The 21,158-nt window shown below is 42.4% G+C and overlaps 3 protein-coding genes across 7 annotated transcripts in view; 1 reads left to right on the top strand and 2 right to left on the bottom strand.

Moving 5' to 3' along the window:
- LOC115389477 (amyloid-beta A4 precursor protein-binding family B member 2) overlaps positions 1-8,786 on the bottom strand; it is a 45,022-nt gene extending 36,236 nt beyond the window's left edge. For all 5 annotated transcript variants that reach the window (XM_030092868.1, XM_030092870.1, XM_030092869.1 and 2 more), the window contains exon 1: positions 8,696-8,786. The gene's annotated coding sequence lies outside the window, so the exon portion shown is untranslated. The remainder of the gene's footprint in view (positions 1-8,695) is intronic.
- The window catches only part of fam184b (family with sequence similarity 184 member B), a 45,514-nt gene that overhangs the window by 2,100 nt on the left and 22,256 nt on the right, over positions 1-21,158 (bottom strand). The window lies entirely within an intron of this gene.
- On the top strand, positions 13,557-20,956 carry haspin (histone H3 associated protein kinase). The gene is made up of 16 exons (XM_030092867.1): positions 13,557-13,881; positions 14,263-14,445; positions 14,617-14,754; positions 15,194-15,322; positions 15,433-16,891; positions 17,105-17,252; positions 17,416-17,558; positions 17,686-17,862; positions 18,059-18,144; positions 18,268-18,330; positions 18,423-18,514; positions 18,691-18,770; positions 18,923-19,011; positions 19,483-19,625; positions 19,729-19,831; positions 20,729-20,956. The coding sequence occupies exons 1-16, from the start codon at positions 13,727-13,729 to the stop codon at positions 20,919-20,921; spliced, it is 3,381 nt and encodes a 1,126-aa protein (XP_029948727.1). The 5' UTR covers positions 13,557-13,726; the 3' UTR covers positions 20,922-20,956.

Below are 21,158 nucleotides of genomic sequence, written 5' to 3'. Positions count from 1 at the left end.
TATGCTGGTGAAAGTGGAACTGCTGCATTATAATCATTCTTATGAACATCCAGTATTTTCACAGGACTTTACAGTCAGACAACAAAAATATCATATTCAGAAAAGATGGATTTTCCTGAAAAAAAAACAAAAAAAAACTTTGTTCTGCTTCTCTACACATCACTGAAAGCATTTTCTTCCCTTTTGCCTTCTATTTTAGTAGGCATGGAGGCAAGATATGTGAAAGGGCTCTCTCCCTCGCTCTGTCAGTAAAAGAGCACAGAGGCAGGCCGGCAGACATGGACGCGCACAAAAGGCCTGTCAGATCCGAGGCGAGGGCAGAGACTGTTCCTCCTATATATAGCTGAGATGTGACAGGACATCCGAGAGGACAGGGAAGTCTAGACACAAACAGCTCTGCACTTAGTCAAGACTGTGTGTGTGTGTGTGTGTGTGTGTGTGTGTGTGTGTGTGTGTGTGTGTGTGTGTGTGTGTGTGTGTGTGTGTGTGTGTGTGTCTGTGTGTGTGTGTGTCTGACTTCATCATGGCCTTCTTATCTTGCATTTCATTGACAGGCTGTGGCAAACTCCTCCATGACTGCATTAATACCACAGACCGGTCTCATCTGACTGGCTGTGATTTCGCTGTGATTCAGCAACGACCAAAAAGAAAGAACGAACAGAAAAAAATAGGGGGAACGGTAAAGAAGCGCAGTGCACAGAAAACAACAGAGCGGGGTGCTGGTTTGAGAGCAGAAGCTGTCAGGAGAGTTAGTGGATCAGGGAGAGAGAGTGACTCATCAGTAAAGGAATGTCCCATCTCTGCCAAAGAAACCAGACACAACTGCAACCATCGCTCCGTCTCCAGTACTTTAAATCACCCCTTTCCTTGCTCCCGTCATCCCTCCCTCCTACACAATGATTTTTATCTTTTTCACTCGGTCTGTTTCTCTCTTTGCATTTCAGTGGAACTCGCCGCTGTTGTTTCCAAACATTTGCAAAGCATTCCCCTCTGACTGGATACTGGTTTTGGACACGGATGATACAGCCATCTCGCCACAACTGGTGGACCAGTTCTGCATCGCCACTGCCTGGAGCAGAACGAACACACCTGGCAAGACTGCCTCTTCACATGTTGTGCCAAGTCTGTGCAAAGCCAGGAAGCAGATTCCAGCAGTGTGTGATTTATCAAAGTTACGCTGCTCACTTAATCTAAACTCTAGTCAACAGAACTTTTTTTTTTTTTTTAAATCACCGCGGTTCCATGAATCACGCCTGACGACCGAGTCTCATTGTTACCACACGTCAGTAAACATGTTTGCACTTCAATCACAGGATATGATGAAAGCCTCAGGATTCTCACCACAATGACTGCAGTCATGAGTCAGCACTTTTATTACCACCTGTCATCCCGTGCATTCAGAAGTTGGGAATGTGTGAGAAATGCTCCACAGGGTTCTGGTTTTCTGCATGAGGGCTGAATGAAGGACCGCTTTCCAGCTGTTCTATGTGGCTTGACCATCACAGCTGCTGAGGTTTTTTCTCATTTTAATATCTTGAGAATCAGTTAAGATTGAATAAATTTTGCTGCTTCAGCTCAAAAGTCCTTGCTGAAAGGAATAGTACCTGATGAAAACGTCTCCGTAATTTATTGAAAGTGGTGCAAGTACCTGAAAGAATCGAGGGGATTTTAGCAACATGGATATAATCAAAAAGTCATTCACCACGTATACATTTAACAGTTTTACGATGTTTCATCTCATTTCCCAACTGGATTGATTCCAATATACACCCTTAAGATAATATAGAAGGAAAAAATACAAAGAATTAAGTTTTTAATGAATTTATTAAAAGTAATATGAATGGCTTGAGGTTTTACTTGACTAATGCCAACTGATAAACGCCAATAAACACTTGCATGCAGCACAGGTTACTGTAACACACACACATACAGTGCAGCCGCTGTCTTAAAGTGTTGACCGGGCAGAAACAAGGCCAGTTACTGAGTTAAAACAGACGCACTACACCAAGGCCTAATCTGCCCTAATGCTGGAGTATTGATTAAGTATCCCAGCCAAAGCCCTTCTTGTACTGTAATTTTCAATAAATCATTCGCCACACTTTATCAAGCGCAAGCTACATTATTTGCTTTTTTTTTTGTTCCCCAACTAAGTGTATGAAACATAGCGTCTTTAATACTATTCGATTTCCATACATGTGGCAAATGTTCTAAAATACCACGTGTCAAATCTATAAGTTATTTGAATTTCAGTGAATAGCAGTGGCACCAAGTACAGTTTTCTTTCACCTGAAGTTGTTTATAATCAACGAATCAATACAAAACCATACCGTTTTATCTCTCTGTGCATGCATGCTTTCTCCAGGTAGTATGATCTCCTCCCACAGCACAAAAACAGCATTGGGTTCGCACGTTGTTCTGTAACTAATAGAACAATGATAACTAAAGTGAAGATGTCGGTACGATGATGATCATTTATTGTCTTTTATCACTGAAATTTATTGGGATTTAGTGCATCTGCTCAATAATAATTCTTCTTCACAGCATCACATTAATCACTCACGAGGTGACGTACAAAGTGTAGCAATTAGTTTTTCAATGGCCTGCAACAAACCACTGTTTATTGTTAATGAGTGTGATAATGACTTTTCCCACTTAGTGAAAAAAGTCAACTGCCACATCTTCACATTCACACACTCTCTCACACTGAATGAAAGATGTAAAATGATGACGAAAAAAAAATAAAAGACAGAAAAAGTGAGGTGTGACGTTGTCAACCTGAACATTTATGTTCAGCAGAATGTGCTTCAAAGTAAATCTGAAAGCCAGTGTGGAGTTGACTGTGGCTTCGGTAGAGAAGCTGAATCAGTACGACTACCTTACCGGTCGATTTTACAATATATGTACTTCTCCAGAGGAGAAAAATGTGTGTGCTCTTGCTATTTCTGCCAACCTTACTATGTGGCATCAAATATGGCACTGGGAAACCTGAAATCAGAGAAAGCACAGATTCTCCCTTTTTTCCTCTCGCCAGAGTCTCATAGGGTTAACAATTACAATGAAAACACACATTTTCCAATCAAAGAACGCCTCAATACAGCAATAACAATCTTGAAAACCAACTTGCTTTTTTCCAGCATGAGTCAGAGCTCAAATTAGAGGATTTCTGATCAAGTCAAATCATTGTCGGATGCAACAAAATTAAAAAAGAAAATGTAAGGTGCAGATGTAGAGAATGTTTTTTTTTCATGCATTTTGAAACAAATGGCAAAAACAGAAAATGCTGATATTATCCGTCTCGTTCAGGTTTTATGAAAAATATCTTCAAATAAATGTAGATTTACTTCCGCAATAAACGTGTACCTCTTTGCACTAAATTGAAGGAAAACAACTGGAGATGTTGTTAGATTATTGTGCTCTCAGTTTAATGCTCTGGCCAAAATCTAATCAAACTAGTCTGTATGTGGTCCATTAACTAATAACGGTTTGACACCTCTGTCCAAAAGTATTTATTGCAGCTCCATCTTCTTATCAATTTGCCCCAATTATTTTACTCAAACTCAAGCTAAATCCTTCCAAACTCCCTTATATATCAAACTACCTCTTTAAGAGGAGAACATCTGTACATCTACTCAATGATTCTTGCAGATGAGACATAAAATAAGTACATACAGCCTGTGACTAATTCCTTGTTCGCAAGAAGCGCAACGGAAATCCTCGAACTCACTGCAGAGGGACCATTTACAGAATCACCCCGGGCTCTGGCCTTTACAGCCTCTTTCATCACATTCTGGCTCTCAAAGCATAAGACTGTGTATGTTTGAAAGTCAGATGAGGAAAGAGAGAGAGAGAGAGGAAGGTCAGGCTAAACGGCAGAAAGACCTGATGCAGCTGAACTGGGAGAGATGGGGGTATACGTGTGAAAGTGCAGCGATGTGGAAAAGACAACAGCAGAAACAAAAACATATAAACAAAAGAATCGGTGAGAAAGTGTGTGTATGTGTGCGCATGTACAAAGTTGGAAGGGCAAATATGTGCAGATGTGCACACTTTTCTTTGAAAAATAAATTTGGTCCATTCTCCCTGCATCCACAGGTAATTTGTAGGCAGAATAACATGAATACTGACGACCCGATGGCAAGGCAGGCTGAGCAGCCAGAAGACAATTGATCTGTGAGGGCTGCCAGGAGCTGACACATAACACAGCAGTGCTCACACACACACACACATACACACACACGCGCTAAGAAGAAAAACAAAGTAAAAGTGAGCGGGCGAGAGCAAAAAAAGAGGGCGGTGAGGAACGAGCATGTGGGTGAAAATCTGTCAAAGAAAAGGCGAGACGGAGTGCGATAAACAGACAGACCGGGGGACAGATGGAAAGAGAGAAAGGGGGCCCGATCGTTCAGTTTCACACCCTACAGGATGAACGGGGCCTCTGTGCTCCTTCCCTGTTCAAACACACCTCACGGCTGTCTGCTCCCTGCAACAACAATGCATACGCGCACGCATATACACTGCGGCCTGCCTGACAGTGGGCACAATAACCCTATTGAGAGGCATCGATAGGGGGCTGAATGAGAATGTCAAGAGAAAGAGATCGAGAAAAAGATTGACAACGCACACACACACACGCACACACATCGCACCGCCTCCACCATCGCGCTTAAATCCACATAAACAGACCGTAGTGTGGTTATCTTGCCAAATTGACAGGCTGGGCTGAATCGACTCTCCGCTGTTCCTAACTCGTCTTTCATCTGTCCGATCTCGTGAGACCGCTCGCACAAAAACATCAACACACAAGCGCACATACACTCAGCTTGCTCGGTCAGAGGGGGGTATTGTTTCACGGGGGCAAGAAAGGTGGTGGTAACAGATATCCACACTCTCTGATTACTGACACACAGTCACACAAGCATGCACACACAAGCACACTTTCGCCGTGCTTTCTCGTCAGCTGTCGTACGCGACCTCGACCACACACAGACTAACGAGTTGGCGCTGCGAGGCAAGAAAATCCCAACACCACACGCATACACACACACAGACACGCACATTTATAGTCTGGCCGACATAATTACATCTTATCTGCAGAGCGCTTTGAGGTTAGTAAAGATACTGAAAGTTATTATGGGATGTCTGAGGAGCTCTGCGCTTTACAAGGTGACATGTTACATGCGTCGATGGTCGTTGTCCCAGGTACTAATGTAGTCTGTAAAAAAGTCTGCTGCCTTCTTGAAGCTGTTCGTCAAAACGTCAGGTATTCCACATGACTCATTTCTGTGAAACTGTAATGTCTTTCTTTACGCTGACACTCCCAGCGGAAAGGAACTCCACACAGTGCCACTCTATTTCGGCATGACTCTCGCACTGTTTCGGAAGAACTTACAGGGACAAGTAATGTGTTTTAGTGTGGTTTTTGGTTAACCACACGCCACGAGGTGTTCTTGCACTGAAGGAAGTGTTCTCTACATCGGAGAAACCTGGGGTCTTTACACCGACTTGATTTGCTCACAGCAGCTGGAACCTTGAGTCCCGTCAGTCTTCAGAACATCAGTTTGTAAACGCAGACAACAAAAGACCAGAGAACATTTTCAATCCAGCACTTTGAACCGCCTTGGACCTCAACAGAGATATATCAGTAAACTTGTCCTTTGCTGCCTTGTGGGATTAGAGGCAGGGGTGTAGTTTCCCTTTAAGAAAAAAATCCCTCCATCCCTCCAGTCTCAAAATCCCTTTTTTTTTTTTTTTTTTGGTTTATTTATACTTGTGACTTTGATGCAGATCAGATCATGTGTTATGGCCAACTAGGGAACTTTAAAGCACTGACATAATTTTTGTTTCCACTTTAACTGCCAGTTAATCAAAAGGATAAATTAAATAAGAAGATATCCATGTTCTTAATTTCCTCTTTGATAAAGTACTAGCTTTCTGCAAAATTACATAAAACACGTTGTTTGATCAGCTATGATAAACCGCAGCAGGAGCACACAATGTGATGACAGTAAAAATGCTACTTTGTATTTCAATTTATATGTCACAACAACAGTGTGTCTTACAGTATGTCTAAAGCTGCTTTGCTTTGCCCTTGAGAAAGGTGCAGAGGAGGGGCAATCTTGAAAGCTGAGGCACTTTCCCAACACTGAAGCTAAACAAACACACACAGAGGAGCAGTCTGCAGTGCTTGGCCCAAAACTCAGCCCATAAATGTCCAAGTCAGTTTTTCCAAACTCAGCAATTCCTGATGTTGTGTAGTAACGCTACACGAAGGAAAGGGGAGAGGCAGGGAAAGAAAAAGAGGGAGAGATTGAGAGACAGAAAGAGTAAATGGGTGAAGGAAAGAAGGATGGTGTAAAGAAAGAAGGGGGCAGGAAATAAGGAGAGGGGCAGAATATAAACCAACTTAACAGCCCAGAAGCCCTAAGCAATTAGCAATGACATCATGTTCACACACACACACACACACACACACACACACACACACACACACACACACACACACACACACACACACACACACACACACACACACACACACACACACACTGCAGAAGAGGACCAGGTCTGCATGAAGAGTAAGACAGCAGTACAAGGAAAGTGGAAGGATGGAGAGGGAGGCGAGGCAGAGGATGACAGTGCACCATTTCCCATTGTGGTGTGGTGGTAGAGCCTGTGACACATTTAATTTTGTGGCTGATACTAATTAACTCAGCAAACCATTGATGCAGCATAAATCTTTAAAAAGACAGACAGACACAGTGAGAGAGAGAGAGAGAGAGAGAGAACATCACCACAACAGCCTGAAATGACCAATACTAGCTGTTTGCAATCAAAGTGAAGTGCAGATAGTGAAACGCGAGAATCAAAACAACACATTAACTTAGGTTTTATTCACTACGCTAGAATAGTGCTTTCTTTTTAGAACGTGGCACACATGACACGTCATGCATCGATGCAAATGCAATGCAAAACAAATGCATGAGAGTCGATGAAACCAAGGGAGGGAGGCAGGGAGGCAGGGAGGCACAGAAACCTCAGTGGTGCATGCCAAAAACAGAAGACAGGTCCTTTGGGAGTTCCTGTTATTGTCAACAACTTTGAAGTTGACACAAATATCCACAGCATATTCCATGAACTGCTCACCAAGATTTTCCACTGATATTACTCAAAAACCCAAAACGCAATAGACTACATTTGAGAGAAACATTCCTTTATATTACAGCATAACTGAACCCCACCTCCTCTGCAAACCCGAACAAAATTCAAATGGGAAAGTGATTTCAATCATCCTGTAGGGTCCAGAATCCTCAACATCAACAAGCAATGAAGTGGTTCCATGTTTATATAAAACAAACAGGCTTATTTTCTCAACAGCCTGGCAGAAACGACCAGAGAAAGGCTGGAAATGATTAGCTGGCCATCTCCAGCCAGCACCAGGCACCTCGCCTCCAGAGGGTCTCATGGCCTGTAGCCCCCAGATTCCTCCACAATGTATACACCAGTCAGGAGAATGCCCTCCTTTATGTCCGTCTGTATTACAATGAGCCTTTTTATTACTTAAATTGTCAACAAACACAGAGACTAACAGGGAACTAAACATAAGATACAGTCATGTGCTGCAGTATCATGCAAGGGAAAATAACAGCATCCTGCTGAAATTATTAGTTATCCAAACATTTAAGTCGCTGAAAATGTGCTGGATTGGTCATTTATGTGTCTGTTCTGGTAAATCCGTAAAATATCATCAGCTCCTTTTAAACTGGACAACTTGAATGAGATGTCCTTGGAATTAGCAAACACAGCAAATCTCAAATTGTTACATTTGTTTTTTAATAGTAATGTAGCAAAAGCCAGAAGAGGAGCTTTTCAGATGAGAAGTGAAACATTTTAACAATTTCAAGCAAGCGCAGTAGCCTGTACGATGATCACTAATAACTGAGAAAAGTTCTCAGAAAATCTAAAAATCAATGAAGAAACAAACCAAAAAAAGCATTTTGTTCAGCAGACGTTCATCTAAAATTTCATCACTGCCGATTAAATTCAGAGACTGTACTTCCTAACTGCAGGTATTCTGTGGGACATTTAGTTCGCTGTTCATATAAAGTGAACATCTACTGCAGACTGGGACAAAACCTGGAGCTTTAAGTTGGTTGGTTAAGTTTTACTAACTAGTCTACTAGTGTGTTTGCTAACCTCTCACCTTGGCACGCGGAAAAGATCAAGAGTCGTGACAGAAAATGTGTTTTTTTATCAGGTTAAAGGCGTTTCTCCTTGGAGGGCAGAGCCCCTCACACCGCAGCGGGGCTGGAGCAGCTCTCGCCGGGGAGGAGCGGGGTCCGGCGGCCGCTGGCTCCGGACACACCGCCGTGCAGCGGACACACACTCTCTCACGCACACACTAAAACGAAACACTGATATGTGACAATAAAGTCACGAAGCAGAAACGCGCTGGGTCTGGTAATAAGCCCCGGTCTGCCGCGGCAGCCCCCCCAGTCTCCTCTCCCCGCCTCCCCGGCTCGCTCGCCTCGCAGCGGGGCCCTCAGAAGCCAAACGCACCGCGGCGCCCGCGGAGGAGGAGGAATTAGAAGAAGAAGAAGAAGAAGAAGAAGAGGAGAAAGGACGAAAGTTACTGTTTTTCACGTCAAACCGCGGAAGCAACTCTCTGCGTTTAAGGCGAAAAAGTCTCATCACTCACCTCCCGGCCGTGCTGCCTGCGCCGCTCTCTGCCGTCTCTCTCCTCCCCTCGGTTTCCTCCTGGCTTCTTTCTCTTTCCTCCTCCCTCCCAGATGCAGCCGCCCTCCGACAGGGGGAACCGGGCGACGCTGCTCCGGAAGCAAACGCTCCTCTGTCATTTTTTTTTTTTTCGTTTTTAATTCTTTGAAGTTATTTTCTGCTCGCTGCCTTTATTTTATCATCCGAAGAGAAATAAATGACGTTACTACAAAGTTATTACATTAGGAATGCGTTGTGCAGCCCATCAATAATAAAGACAAGATCAGATGTTACTATTATATTTTCTATTCTGTGTCTTGCTTTAATGTCTGAGAATAGAAAGGTTTTACTGCCATAAATAAATTGAGTATTCTGTGAACTATATATATATATATATATATATATATATATATATATATATATATATATATATAATTAATAGTGTGATGATTTAAAGCCCTTTTGGCTTGGAATGTCTCCAAATCAAACCATAGCCCAAGGAAGGATCCTTTATTTGTGCAGCACAGTATATCGGGTCACCAAAAAGCCATGGATGATGATAAAAGCTTGATGCATCAGTTTAAACTGTCAAACAGCTGACAGTTCAGTGTCCTCAGTTTTATTCTAGCATGGACATGGGACTTTGTGACTTATAGGGGAGAACAACCGTCTCTTAATGATGATGATAAACTAGTAACAAGTCAAATCTTCAAAACACCAATAATCATTTCAGCTCACTTGCAAAGTTTGTAAAGAAAAGAGACCAATTTGAAACTTGAAGTTTGTTTGTTTTTTTAGGTCAGAATATGAGGATGGCTTTACATCTCAGAAAGAGCAAAATGTGTAAATCCTGAAGTTGGGCAAATGAAATGTGTAACAGCATATTAACAATATCAATTAAATACTACTTTCCACATTGTCAGCATTCTAAACTTGTCACACGTTTGCGAGCAACCTGTGATATTATGGAAACACATATCCTAAACTCAAAGTTTACTACTCTTTGTCTGAATGTGTATTCAATTTTATTTCTGTACTGTTAAATACAACACAACCATTTCAAGGCAGTTTTACAGAGGAAAAGCCAACAATTCCACACTGAAGAAGCAATGGAAAGGAAAAAAAACAGGAAGAAGATGTTGCAGAACCAGGCTCAGGGGTGGAGACTTTCTGCTGTTCTGGTTGGAGGTATGAGGAAAGGATGAAACAGAGACAGAGAGCAGCATGTATGGGACCTTTCAAATTAACTTGGTAGGTTTATGTAATGTTTGTAGGGTGGAACAACTTCTCTGAGGGGGAGCAGGGTGACTGAGACACCTGTTTCCATCCGGGGGGTCAGTGTGGACATTGTGAAGGAGAACAAATGTCTGATGATAGAACACATTTGTAACAAAGTCTGGGGTGGCGAGCAATTCTTCTGCGCTGTTGCATGCTGGGGCAGCAGATGTAGGGTGGCCGACACCAAAAGATTCTCCAGAAAGGCTGCTGATGTTGGGTGGAGGTGGGTTTTCTGCAGGTGGTCCAAGAGAAGAGGATAGAGTTCAAACTGATGTCCATCCTGAATAATGTCTCTCATCCCCTCCATGCTGGTCAACATCAGGAGCTCCTTCAGCAACAGAGTCATCTCTCAAAGATGCACTAGAGCAACAAAGGAGATCCTGTGGTCATCAGACTAAATAAGCTTAATTAACTGTCAGGTCATTCTATATGTATGTATTGGATCAGATTTATTCATTGTTTAGCCTTTGTGTATATACTGATGTTCACTTATTTTAAATGGTAGTCTTTCTTCTTAAATATTTTAATTTTATACTAGTATGTTATTTTGTTTAAGGGCAATGCTGTAAGGAATTCTCATGGGATTATTCTATTCTATTCTGTTCTGTGCTTGTTTCCTTTGGCACACTGTGCATGGACTGCATCCAATTAAACTAGAGAGAGGACAAGTCTGATAAAGTGAGGACACCTGGTGGTTACACATATTTACTACTCTGTGGCTGACGATGTGCTAAAAAAAAAAAGAAAAAGCACTTGACCCACAAAAATTAGTGTATTCATTTTAAAATCCAAACATATCATGACCGACTATAATTTAACATGACAAATTTAATCAAGATGTAAACATATATGCACACTTTTTGATGAGAACAGGATATTTATGAATACTGTTGATGGGTTTGAATCAGAGGCAGAGCGTGGGTCTCAGTACAGAGGGGGCGGAGCATTCTCGGGCCCTTATGACAGTAATTTTACCATTCAACAACACACTAATGCTCACTTTTATTGAGCCAAGCAAACCTATATGCCTCAGAAAGCAGAATAAAGTCACAAACCAGTTCACAAACTTGTAGAACAACTACACATAAGCACGCACACACACACACACACAGACAAATGCAGCCCGACAGGTGTCAATCTCCGAGCGTCCGCTGTCCATGGTGCTGAAAGCTCATAAAAAGTCACGGGCTACATCTGTACCATCTTTGATACAGCTTAAATATATAATGAACACAGCTGGTCTAAAATTACACAATCTATTCTGATAGATATAGACACAGCTATCTATATCTTTTGGAGTTCACGTGTATTAGAAAAAAAAAGACTCGGGGATTATAGTTGAGAGCAACACAAGGCACATTCAAATAGGCAGGTGTTCAAGACCACAGCATTCTGATAAAGATAATATTTTTGAAGGTTTCACTGACTCACCAGTGGCTCCGATGTTAGGTTTTGGGTAGTACCACTAGCGGCTAGCATAGTGTTTAGCATACTGTTTAACTTCCCTCCAAAGAGTTCAGATCAAGAGCAAAAGAAAAAACTTGTTAATGCCGCACAGCCAATCAGCGCTGGCTTACAGCTCTGATGCGTTCATGGACAGTCGTAATGGAGGAATTGGCAAATTGGAGCCCACAATCATGCTATACCTTCTCGCACACACTGAACATTTTATTATAATAATTCATTTACGATTAAATGTGAACACATCACATGAAACGGGGCCCTATGACCTTGTGGGCCCTGGGGCGACCGCCACCTTGCCCCCACTCTGGCTCCACTACAGGTTTGAATAGATAATGTAATGTTATGTCATTATTTAATTCAATTAATTGATCAATTAATGTTGATTAGAGAACCACTGGCCAGATTTGACGATGTTCTTTTTAATAAGGGGCCAAAAGTCCAAATTCAAGCAAACATTTATCTCTGTATTGCATGTTTTGTTTTGTTTTAATGACTTAATATAGCTTAAGTTCGTCTTTTGATTTAAATATGGGCAACTTTCAGAATAATAGGTAATAAAGGAATACAGTGCAGTGGATTAACGTTTTGCATTGATAAAAACTAAGCTGGACGTTTACGCCCCTTTTATGTGTTACACAGCAGCAGTTGCCTCATGTACATTAACCCATTAAGCTCCAATAATAATTTTATTTCACCTTTATTTTACCAGGTAGTTAGTTGAGATCCAGTGTTTGCTTTAATTCTCACTAAATAGACATGCCCTAAATACATCAAGCTCCTTGACCACCCTGTCATCATCCTCACATAAAAAATAGGGATAACAGTAGAAAAGTAAAGCAGTTGTCAACTCAGAAACCACAGTTTGCACGACTGACAGACAGCTCAATACATAAAGCTCAAGGAGATGAATCCACTCTTGGGGTGGTGAGTGGCACCAGAAGGATCCTTATCCAGGTTGTGGATATAGTAACAACCTGTCAGGATACTTTAATAGAACTGCTGAAATACTGTATAATAATACTATTAATTAATTCCAAACCTTAACACTGTGAATAGTCAGGATATTCTTTCAGCATGAGTGTCTGAGCATCAAAATAATAAGGGAGACATTGTGTGTTTGAACGGTTTTTGGACTACAATGAAATACAAATAGTTTTACAAAAGAGAAATAAAAAGTATATTACATGGTAATGCTACTACAATTACTGAAGTCATTTGAGAAATACACAGCATTATTACAGTCAGTGAAGTACCAAATAATAATTTAATCAGAATTTCTACAGTGATATCAGCAAAACAAGATAACAGAATAACTAAAGTGAAATAAGTACATTTTGTTGTTAAAAGTTGTTGAAAAATAAAACAATCTGACCTTGTTCACAGACAGGTTTGATGGCTTAACAAGAAGTTCATCAGTTCAAGTCTGCGTGAAGTGTCCATGTTTTCTGTGCTTGTGTGTGTTTTCTACAGAGATGCCTTTCACTCACAGTGCAAAAAAACATGCATAGCCCGTAGCATGCATAAACTGTGTGATCATCTCTGACTCTGTGGTGGACTGGTTATTTGTCCAGACTCCAGAATGTGTCATTTACCCATATTGTGCTAAGATATGCTCCAGCATGTCCCTCATTCTCATCGCAACTCCAGAGATTTATTTTTTTCTTGTAGGGCAGTAGATGTATGAAAGTGGGGAGAGTGGAGGACAGAGGGGCGTGGTTGAAGTCATGGGTAATGAGGATGGGGGGACTCAGGGTTGGGATGTCTGCAGCTGAGAAACTATAGTACTATTATACTATCATATAATATGCTATATGATAGTATTAGTAATAGTAATAATACAATAGTCCATTGTTTTTTGTTTGGTTTTTTTTTGAAAAAAAAAAATTGTTGAGCGCTCTGACCTGTACTTACTCCAATCCGCCAGGCGGCGCTGTGACGAAACAATGGCGGATTTTTGTCCAATCGCCGGCCTCCCGGCGATTTGAACTAGGAGCGGGTCTGGTCTGGACTCTGGTCTGACGGTCAGCGAGGATCGACAGATTTATCGTTTCTTTAGTATCTACACATTGAATTAGATATCCAAGTCGAGTTACGGTGGATTTTGTGTGGTGGCTTTGTTCGCTTTTGTTATCGGTGATCTTTGTCCTTTCCGTTAACCGTGAAGCTCGAGCTATCTTCCGGATTTCCTCCCTCCGATGCTCGCTAACGTCGTTTCTTAATTTATGCTCTTTCGGGGGGAAACTGCCACAGCGAAGACCGCCACGCATCAGATATGAGGCAGTTCAAGCCGGTACTTCTGAAGACGTACGGTAAACAGAGGCGGAAGCTGTCTGCCTGGATTTCTCCAGAAAACCGCAAACAGGCCTTCGACAGCTCCGGATCGAGCAATGGATCCGCGTTCGAGTCCCCGAAGCAGAAGAAAACCAGGTCTGTTCAGGCTGGAAAGAGTCCGGCGTCGTGGTTTCATGTGTGCCATTCTGTAAAGGTTTATAATCAGTCCACACTTCTGTTACTGCAGGAGTTAAATTGTGAGATTCATGAACGTTTGCTTGCAAAACAGTAAAAACACGGCAAGCAATACATTTGACGACAACTTCACTGAATATGAATAATAGTTTTTAAATTTCAGATCACACACAAGTTTACAAAAATAATCTGCTTTGTTAGTTTTTATTAAAAAAGTATAGCAATTTTTATCGTTTATAACTTAATTGTAAATGCACTCTGCAGCTTATGGTATTGGTCAATTATGTGACTCATTTCCTGACCTACTTGCTGTAAGTTTTTGTTTCTTCTCTCATTTTCTAGAAAGAAGAAGGCTGGTGTAAGAAAGCAAAGAGCTGCCAAAGAAAAGGCCATGAGACATCTGACTGAGAAGAGTGATGATGATGGAGATACAGATGATGAAGAGAACGTTGGAATGCCCACCCCTCCTCCTCCTCTGCTTTTTCAACAAACCAGGAGATCCAAGCCTCAGACCAACACTCAGATGTAAATTTAAAAAAATATTTTTTTTCTACAGATACCAGGCAACAGCTAAATGGTCAATAATATTTATATATTTCAGATTACTTGAACACATTGCCCTATCATCATATATATTTAGTTCTAAGCTCTTTACTTTTTCTTTTACTTAACATCCAACCGCTGCTCCCTTTGTAGAAAGAAGACATTTTCTGGTCGAAAAGCACAAGAGAGAAAAGTCATCCCGTCTCAGACTGAGAGCAGCAACCTTAAGGAGAACTCAGAGAACCGATCCGCTTCGCCTGCTCGGCTCAGTCCACAAGGCAAAATGAGAAGGTTTGTGAAAAAGGAAGATAAGAAATCAGAATGTTGTGAGCTTGGAGATACTGCTTTCCTGCTATTTTTTACTTAATTGGTAGAGGAATAAAAAAAAAAAAATCCCTGATTCACCATTGACCAAACCTAGAAGAGGTTTACTGACTTAAGTTCATGAAGAATGACATCAGTAGTTCACCCATAATCTAAAATTGTCATTTTATACTCTCATTTATTATGACAGACCAGTTCGCACAAAAGTATTTGATCTGATGATCATGTAAAAGCAAAAAAAATCAGCTTTTGATAGTGGTAAAAGTCAAAGCATAAGTGAATTTATAGAATGAAATTGTTTGAAGGGAACCTGTTTTGACTGAACTCATGCCTATGTGTGTAAAACTGTTAGCAGTAGAAAGTTTGGTGTCTTTCTCAAGTAATGTTTGTCTCGTCTCGTGAACAGGAAAACCAGGCTTGTGTCTGTACCCAGAGCTGTGAGTCTGGAGCAACAGCAGGTTTCGTTCTTGAGCGACAAGGAGGCATCCGCACCAAAACGGCACAAAAATTCAGCTTTAATGAACCCAGATGTTGTGTAAGTACAGAACCAAGTTGGTTGTACAGTTTTGATCGTACTGATGCGTATCTACTGTATCATGGAAACTTCACTTCCTCTAATCATTTATTTTCTTCCTTTTTCCCCAGTGGCCAGCCTCCCTCTGCGGGTCACTTTGTGACTCGTCGCAGACGTGCTCCGACAAAGCCCCAACTTCCAAAAGTAGATAGTCTTATCGACTCCTTGGATGACTTTACTTCTGGAGCCTTTTGTGCCGCCAGGATACATCGGCCTTCCAGGAGGAGGAGGAATCCTCCAGCATTTGAGTCCTCAAGCGACAACTCACCGGTCACTGCTGCCGTCTTCAACACTTTGCAAGAGATATCTCTAAACGCGTTGCCAGATAGTGGCCTCAGACGCTGCCCACAGAAGCCTATTTTTTGCTCCACACCATCTGCAAGGTTGTTGAGGAAACGTGCACCATGTGAACCCTCTCCCATCGATGATCGGTCCGCCCTGTCTTCCTCCGTGTCGGTGAGCTCCATAAGAGACCTGAGCTCATCTCAAGAAAACCTGGGGTCTCCATCACACTCTGCAATAAAGCAGCAAAAGGAAGCAGACCTGCATAACCACGCTGAACCATCTGCCGTACTAAGTGCGATTTGGCTCTCTGCAGACAGCGCGAGCAACTGTCAGTTTGTAACTGCCAGAGGAGAGTTAGAGCAGCAGGTCGAAACCTTGAAGGAGAAATGTTTGACCGAGTTCTGCTCAGTGCGGCTGGAGGGGTTAGACTGCAACGCTCTCTCTGAGCGATGCACCAGAACAACATACCCCTCCTGTCTTGAGCTTTCAAGCTCAGTTCATTGCCAGTCAGGTAATGAGCAGCCGCAGAGCAGGAGTCAAGCTGTTGATCCGTCTTCACAAGCATCACTACATCTGCAGTTATCTCTGACAAATCACAGTTTTCATTCAGAAACCGATTTGGAGGAAGCTGTTTCGATGGATGACGGTCACAGTGCTTTCACTTCACCATTCCCAGCCAAACGACCAAGCTCACAAGAGTTTATGGAACTCCCCGAGTCTGCTCTCGACAGTCCCACAGGTGTGATCGAGTCAAAGATGGTAGAAGACACGGCCATCCTCACTGCACTGCTGAAGGAGGAGTGTCTCACAAGAAAACCTGCTGTTCATGTGAAGAGAACAAGTAGGTCACAACTGAAGGAAATACTACAGTTTAAAGATACCGCATTGAAATCTCCAGCTGTGTCGTCCTCGGCCGACGACGAGCAGATGACGAGTGACCCCCTGTCTGGAAACGACTCTTTGACCCCGAAAGCCGACGTGAAAAATCAGGGCCCGGCTAGTTTTGAAGGCATCACCACCGAGAAAGATGGCAAGAAGTACTCTTGTAATGCGGCCCTCAACAGGAAACAGCTGTCTGTGGCTCACAAGGACAACAAAATGAGCGCAGCCTCCAACAGACCCGGGACGAGCAGAAAGGCATGTGTGAGCGGCCTGAGCGTGAGTCGCTGGAAAAACAAGGGCAGTGCCAGGGCTGCAGACTGCAGCATCACCGAGTTCATCTCCAAACCGCAGCAACATCCCCTGGTGAGCTCTCTGACTGAAACGCTCTATTTCTGCACTGAATATGTTTTATATATTTTTATTTTGATAAGGAAACATCTATTATCCAAAAAAATTGCAGCTTTTAGATGTGATTACCAAATTATTTGGAGGATGCTATTTGCTACAAATGCTGAATTAACTTTTCCCCAATACAAAAAAAAGGTAAATAAATGCTTAAATGACCCTGACTTGCAGGAACTGCAGAAATTATTGGGAAGTACGGTCAATTTCTCCACCCCGCTGAGAGCAACTCGTCTCAATCTCTCATCTTTAATGGCTGATTTTACACCCAGCACGCCCACCTGGAGCCGTCTCAAATCAAAACTGTCTCTTCATCGCAAAAGTAATGATATACACACACACACACACACACACACACACACACACACACACACACACACACACACACACGCTACTCTGCTTCAGATTTCAAGCTTATGATGACTGTACTGGTGTCTTTTGTGATTTGACTTGTATTTATTTATTCTGTCATCCCCTCTCATCAGTGCTGCTCACTCCGAAGTATCTGGCATCTGGCTCTCCTGAAACGACGGAGCTGTCAGATATCAGTCGGGATCTCTTCGCCATGCCTGTTCGAACGCCTATTTTCGCACGTCTTCAGTCACAGCTGCACAGCTCGCACTCTCTGGTACATTAACAAGCTTACTGCAGCCTCCACAGCAAAAAAAAAAAAAAAAAAAAAAAAATATATATATATATATATAAACTTCCTGCCAACAAGTTTGACAAGTCTTCTAACCTCTGAATTGTTTCAGGTTGATGATCTCTCCGATGCGGAGAAGGTGTACGCCGAGTGCGGCCAACAGCAGCCTCTTTCCTGGGAAGAGTGTATCCGCCCTCAGAGCATGAAAAAATGTGTGAAAATTGGGGAGGGGACCTTCGGAGAGGTCTTCACTACAACCAATCCTTCAGGAGAGACTGTTGCCCTCAAGGTTCGTCTACTCATCCTGCTTTATCAAAGTTATAGGTTAGTTTTACATTAAAGGAAGACGACATCTCTATTAGGAAGAACTTCTGATATGATGGATTACAAATCCAGAAAGAGTCATTACTCCTCAGGATTAATCAACTGTCTGTTACTGTAAAGGAGTTGTGGGAAATTGAAGAAATGAAGAATTTTGTTTTCAGGTTATTCCACTAGAGGGCGCCGAAAAGGTGAATGGAGAGGACCAGAAGACCTTTGGAGAAATCCTCCATGAAATTATCATCTCAAAGTGAGTCAAGTACAAGTGAACCATTCACTCTATATATGACTGAGAAACCAGGGATTAAAAATACATTTCCTTTCAAATTTAGTGAAATCTGAATAATACACCTGTGGTGTGCTTTCCATCCAGAGAGCTGAGCAGCCTGAAAGAAAAGCCGAACAACCAGACTCACGGTTTCATTGGACTCAAAGAGTACTTTTTTTTCCCCCTCTTTTTTTGTCTTTTCAAATCTAAGACATATTGAGTGATAATGTGATTTGATGCATTTGCCTCTATTCCCTCAGTCTCCACTGTGTTCAAGGCTGCTACCCACCTTATTTTATAAAAGCCTGGGACGCTTTCGACCGACGGAAAGGCTCAGAAAATGACAGGCCAGGTCGGTAAACCTCATGCTGCAGCTGTAAAACACACCGAAGATGTTCATGTGTGTGAACAATAAAATCCAAAAACCAAACAGTTTGTTTGATCCCTGCATGCTGAAACTCTGCAGACAGATCAGCGCCAGGCTGTGCATTTGTCCCGTTGAAGTTCTTATTATGTGTTTGTGCTCAGATTTCTTTGAAGAAGATCAGTTTTTCTTAATCCTGGAGTTTGAGTTTGGAGGCGTCGACCTGGAGAACAGCAATGGAAAGGTAGGCATCTCACCTCAGAGACAGCTGTGTTGAGGGCTGATCAGTCACATCAGTGACTGGTCAAAAAAAAAAAAAAAAACCTCTTATAACCTTGATATATTTGATTGCAATATAAATGCAGACTAATTAATTCAAGTCTATATTGTGTTAAGTTGGCATCTTTAGTGGTGGCGAAGAGCGTCCTTCACCAGGTGACTGCAGCTTTGGCTGTTGCTGAGCAAGAGCTACATTTTGAGCACAGGTAGAGTGTGTACACACACACACACACACACACACACACACACACACACACACACACACACACACTATCAGTTAAACAATAGTTTTGAACGCAATCAAACCCCTCACTAATGTTAGAAGCTGCCGTAAACGTTACTGGAGAGCAGCACAGCAGAGACAGGTTGATGAGAGGAGCCGCCGGTGAGAAAGTTTATCGGTTAAATGTTGGCAAGCTGGCCTAAAAATTAAACTTTTTTTCAAAAGACATCCATGCTGGTCGTCCCCGCCGGGAAAAGCTGCAACATAAACACACTGAAATTGAAGAATGATGAAGCCCCACCTTAGAAATTTACCACCAGCCACAACTTACACATCCCTTTGAGACTGCTCAGACAGTCCGAGGTCAGGAGACCCAGAGAAAAAGACCGGTATCAAGAACTACAAGTCATGCAACACTCGGGAACTTCTGCCTCTCTCTGCGTCTGTGCTTCAGGGACCTCCACTGGGGCAACGTGCTGGTCAAAACCACCAAGCAGAAGACGGAGAGCTTCCTGCTGAACGGAACGGCCCATCACGTGGACACCGAAGGGGTGCTGGTCCGCATCATTGACTACTCCCTCTCCAGGCTGGAGATCGGTCAGCTGGTTTTCCACCTCCTCCCTCACTGCTGTGTTTTAAGAGAGCCAGTTCTTTTGAGATTAATACTGCGCCATTGTTGTTCGCGTTTTCTCCCCTCCAGATAGCCTGACCGTGTCCTGTGACATTTCAAACGATGAAGAGCTTTTCATGGGCCAGGGCGACTATCAGTTTGAAATCTACCGACTGATGAGACAGGAGAATGGGTCAGTCTTTTCAAGATGTCGTAGAGAACAAATTAGTCATATGCATGCAACAATTTTTAAATCTGATTACGCTACTATTCACTACACTTATAGTGACTAGTTAGACAACATGGATCAGCTCCAGCTGATTTGAATGAGTTATGTTGGCTGCATCCTGCACATCGCCCTGCTCCAACACACTCGGCTCCACTGAGTAGCTTGTCTTTCTGCGGAGCTTGAAGATGGCGCGTTCAACAGATTGAGATGTGTTTGAGCAGGAAGTCACTTCAAACATGCAGGACAGCAGGCCCTGTTGGGCCAGGCTTCAATACCTCAGCGACACACAAAATCTCTGGCAACTGTGCAAAACTTAGAAACATCAAATGGATCAGACGAGCATTCTGGGTGAATTGTTAACTCTAAATTAGGCTGCCCCCCTTCAGGCCGGTCAGGATCCCAGGTTTCTTTTAATCATTGTGTTTTAATGACGTGTAACAGGAGGTCTGGTGTGGAGGATTCAGCCTCGATCGCTCACGAAATGTTCCGCTTAGATTTTGATGTAATTTTTTAATGTGATGTCTTGGAAAAGCTTCTGAAAGCTTTTTTCCCCCCCGGATTATACGGCTTTAATCAGATGGTTGAATAATTAATGATCTGTTTGATAGCTTGTGTTTTTGAACATCATCTGGAGATTAAATGTTCCAGCTTCACACTTTCTCTATAGCTCACTGTAACATAATCCAACACGGGAATATTTAGAGAAATACGTTTATTCACCTTTATATCTATAACTCTTTGAGAGGTTTGTTAAATAGGAATATGATCCTGCTAGTTTGCCGTTTTAAACCAGCCTCTGTGTCACTGTGGCGTATTAAAAGTGCTTATTTGATCGCTTCCTGCTGTTCCCGTCTTCCTCAGAAACAACTGGAGCAGCTACCACCCCCATACAAACGTGCTGTGGCTCCACTACCTGAGCTCCAAACTGCTGTCTATGAAGTACCGCTCAAGAGGAAAGAAGGACGTGCGAAAGGAGCTCACCCGTTTCCATCACAACGTTCTCCAGTACGGCTCTGCCACAGAGGTGCTGCAGAACGACCCTCTGTTTGAGTAATACGAACAGCGAGCACAGGAAACGTGAGGCAGAAGACATACACTATAAATGTTTGATTTTTTTTTTTTTTTTTCATGAAAAACTGTATATACTAATAAAATCTGTTTTATTTCATGACATGTTGTGTTGTTTCTTACTGTTCCTAAAAATGTGTTTACAAAATGCATTCCAAAGGTAATTGTACAGCCCATTCCCAGTCTGGGCTTTGGTTTCCTTCTGAGGGTGGAGAGAGAGAAT

Source organism: Salarias fasciatus, chromosome 6, assembly GCF_902148845.1.
Source record: "Salarias fasciatus chromosome 6, fSalaFa1.1, whole genome shotgun sequence".
In the NCBI taxonomy this organism is placed as follows: domain Eukaryota; kingdom Metazoa; phylum Chordata; class Actinopteri; order Blenniiformes; family Blenniidae; genus Salarias; species Salarias fasciatus.
The sequence above is the reverse complement of the archived record's forward strand: the minus strand, read 5'-3'. Positions and strand labels throughout refer to the sequence as shown.

Excerpts from the sequence above, each read along its gene's own strand:
- haspin (XM_030092867.1), top strand. The coding sequence starts at position 13,727 with ATGAGGCAGTTCAAGCCGGTACTTCTGAAGACGTACGGTAAACAGAGG. Across the intron at positions 17,559-17,685 it reads TGCACAGCTCGCACTCTCTG|GTTGATGATCTCTCCGATGC; the intron begins GTACATTAACAA and ends GAATTGTTTCAG. Across the intron at positions 18,331-18,422 it reads GGTTTCATTGGACTCAAAGA|TCTCCACTGTGTTCAAGGCT; the intron begins GTACTTTTTTTT and ends CTATTCCCTCAG.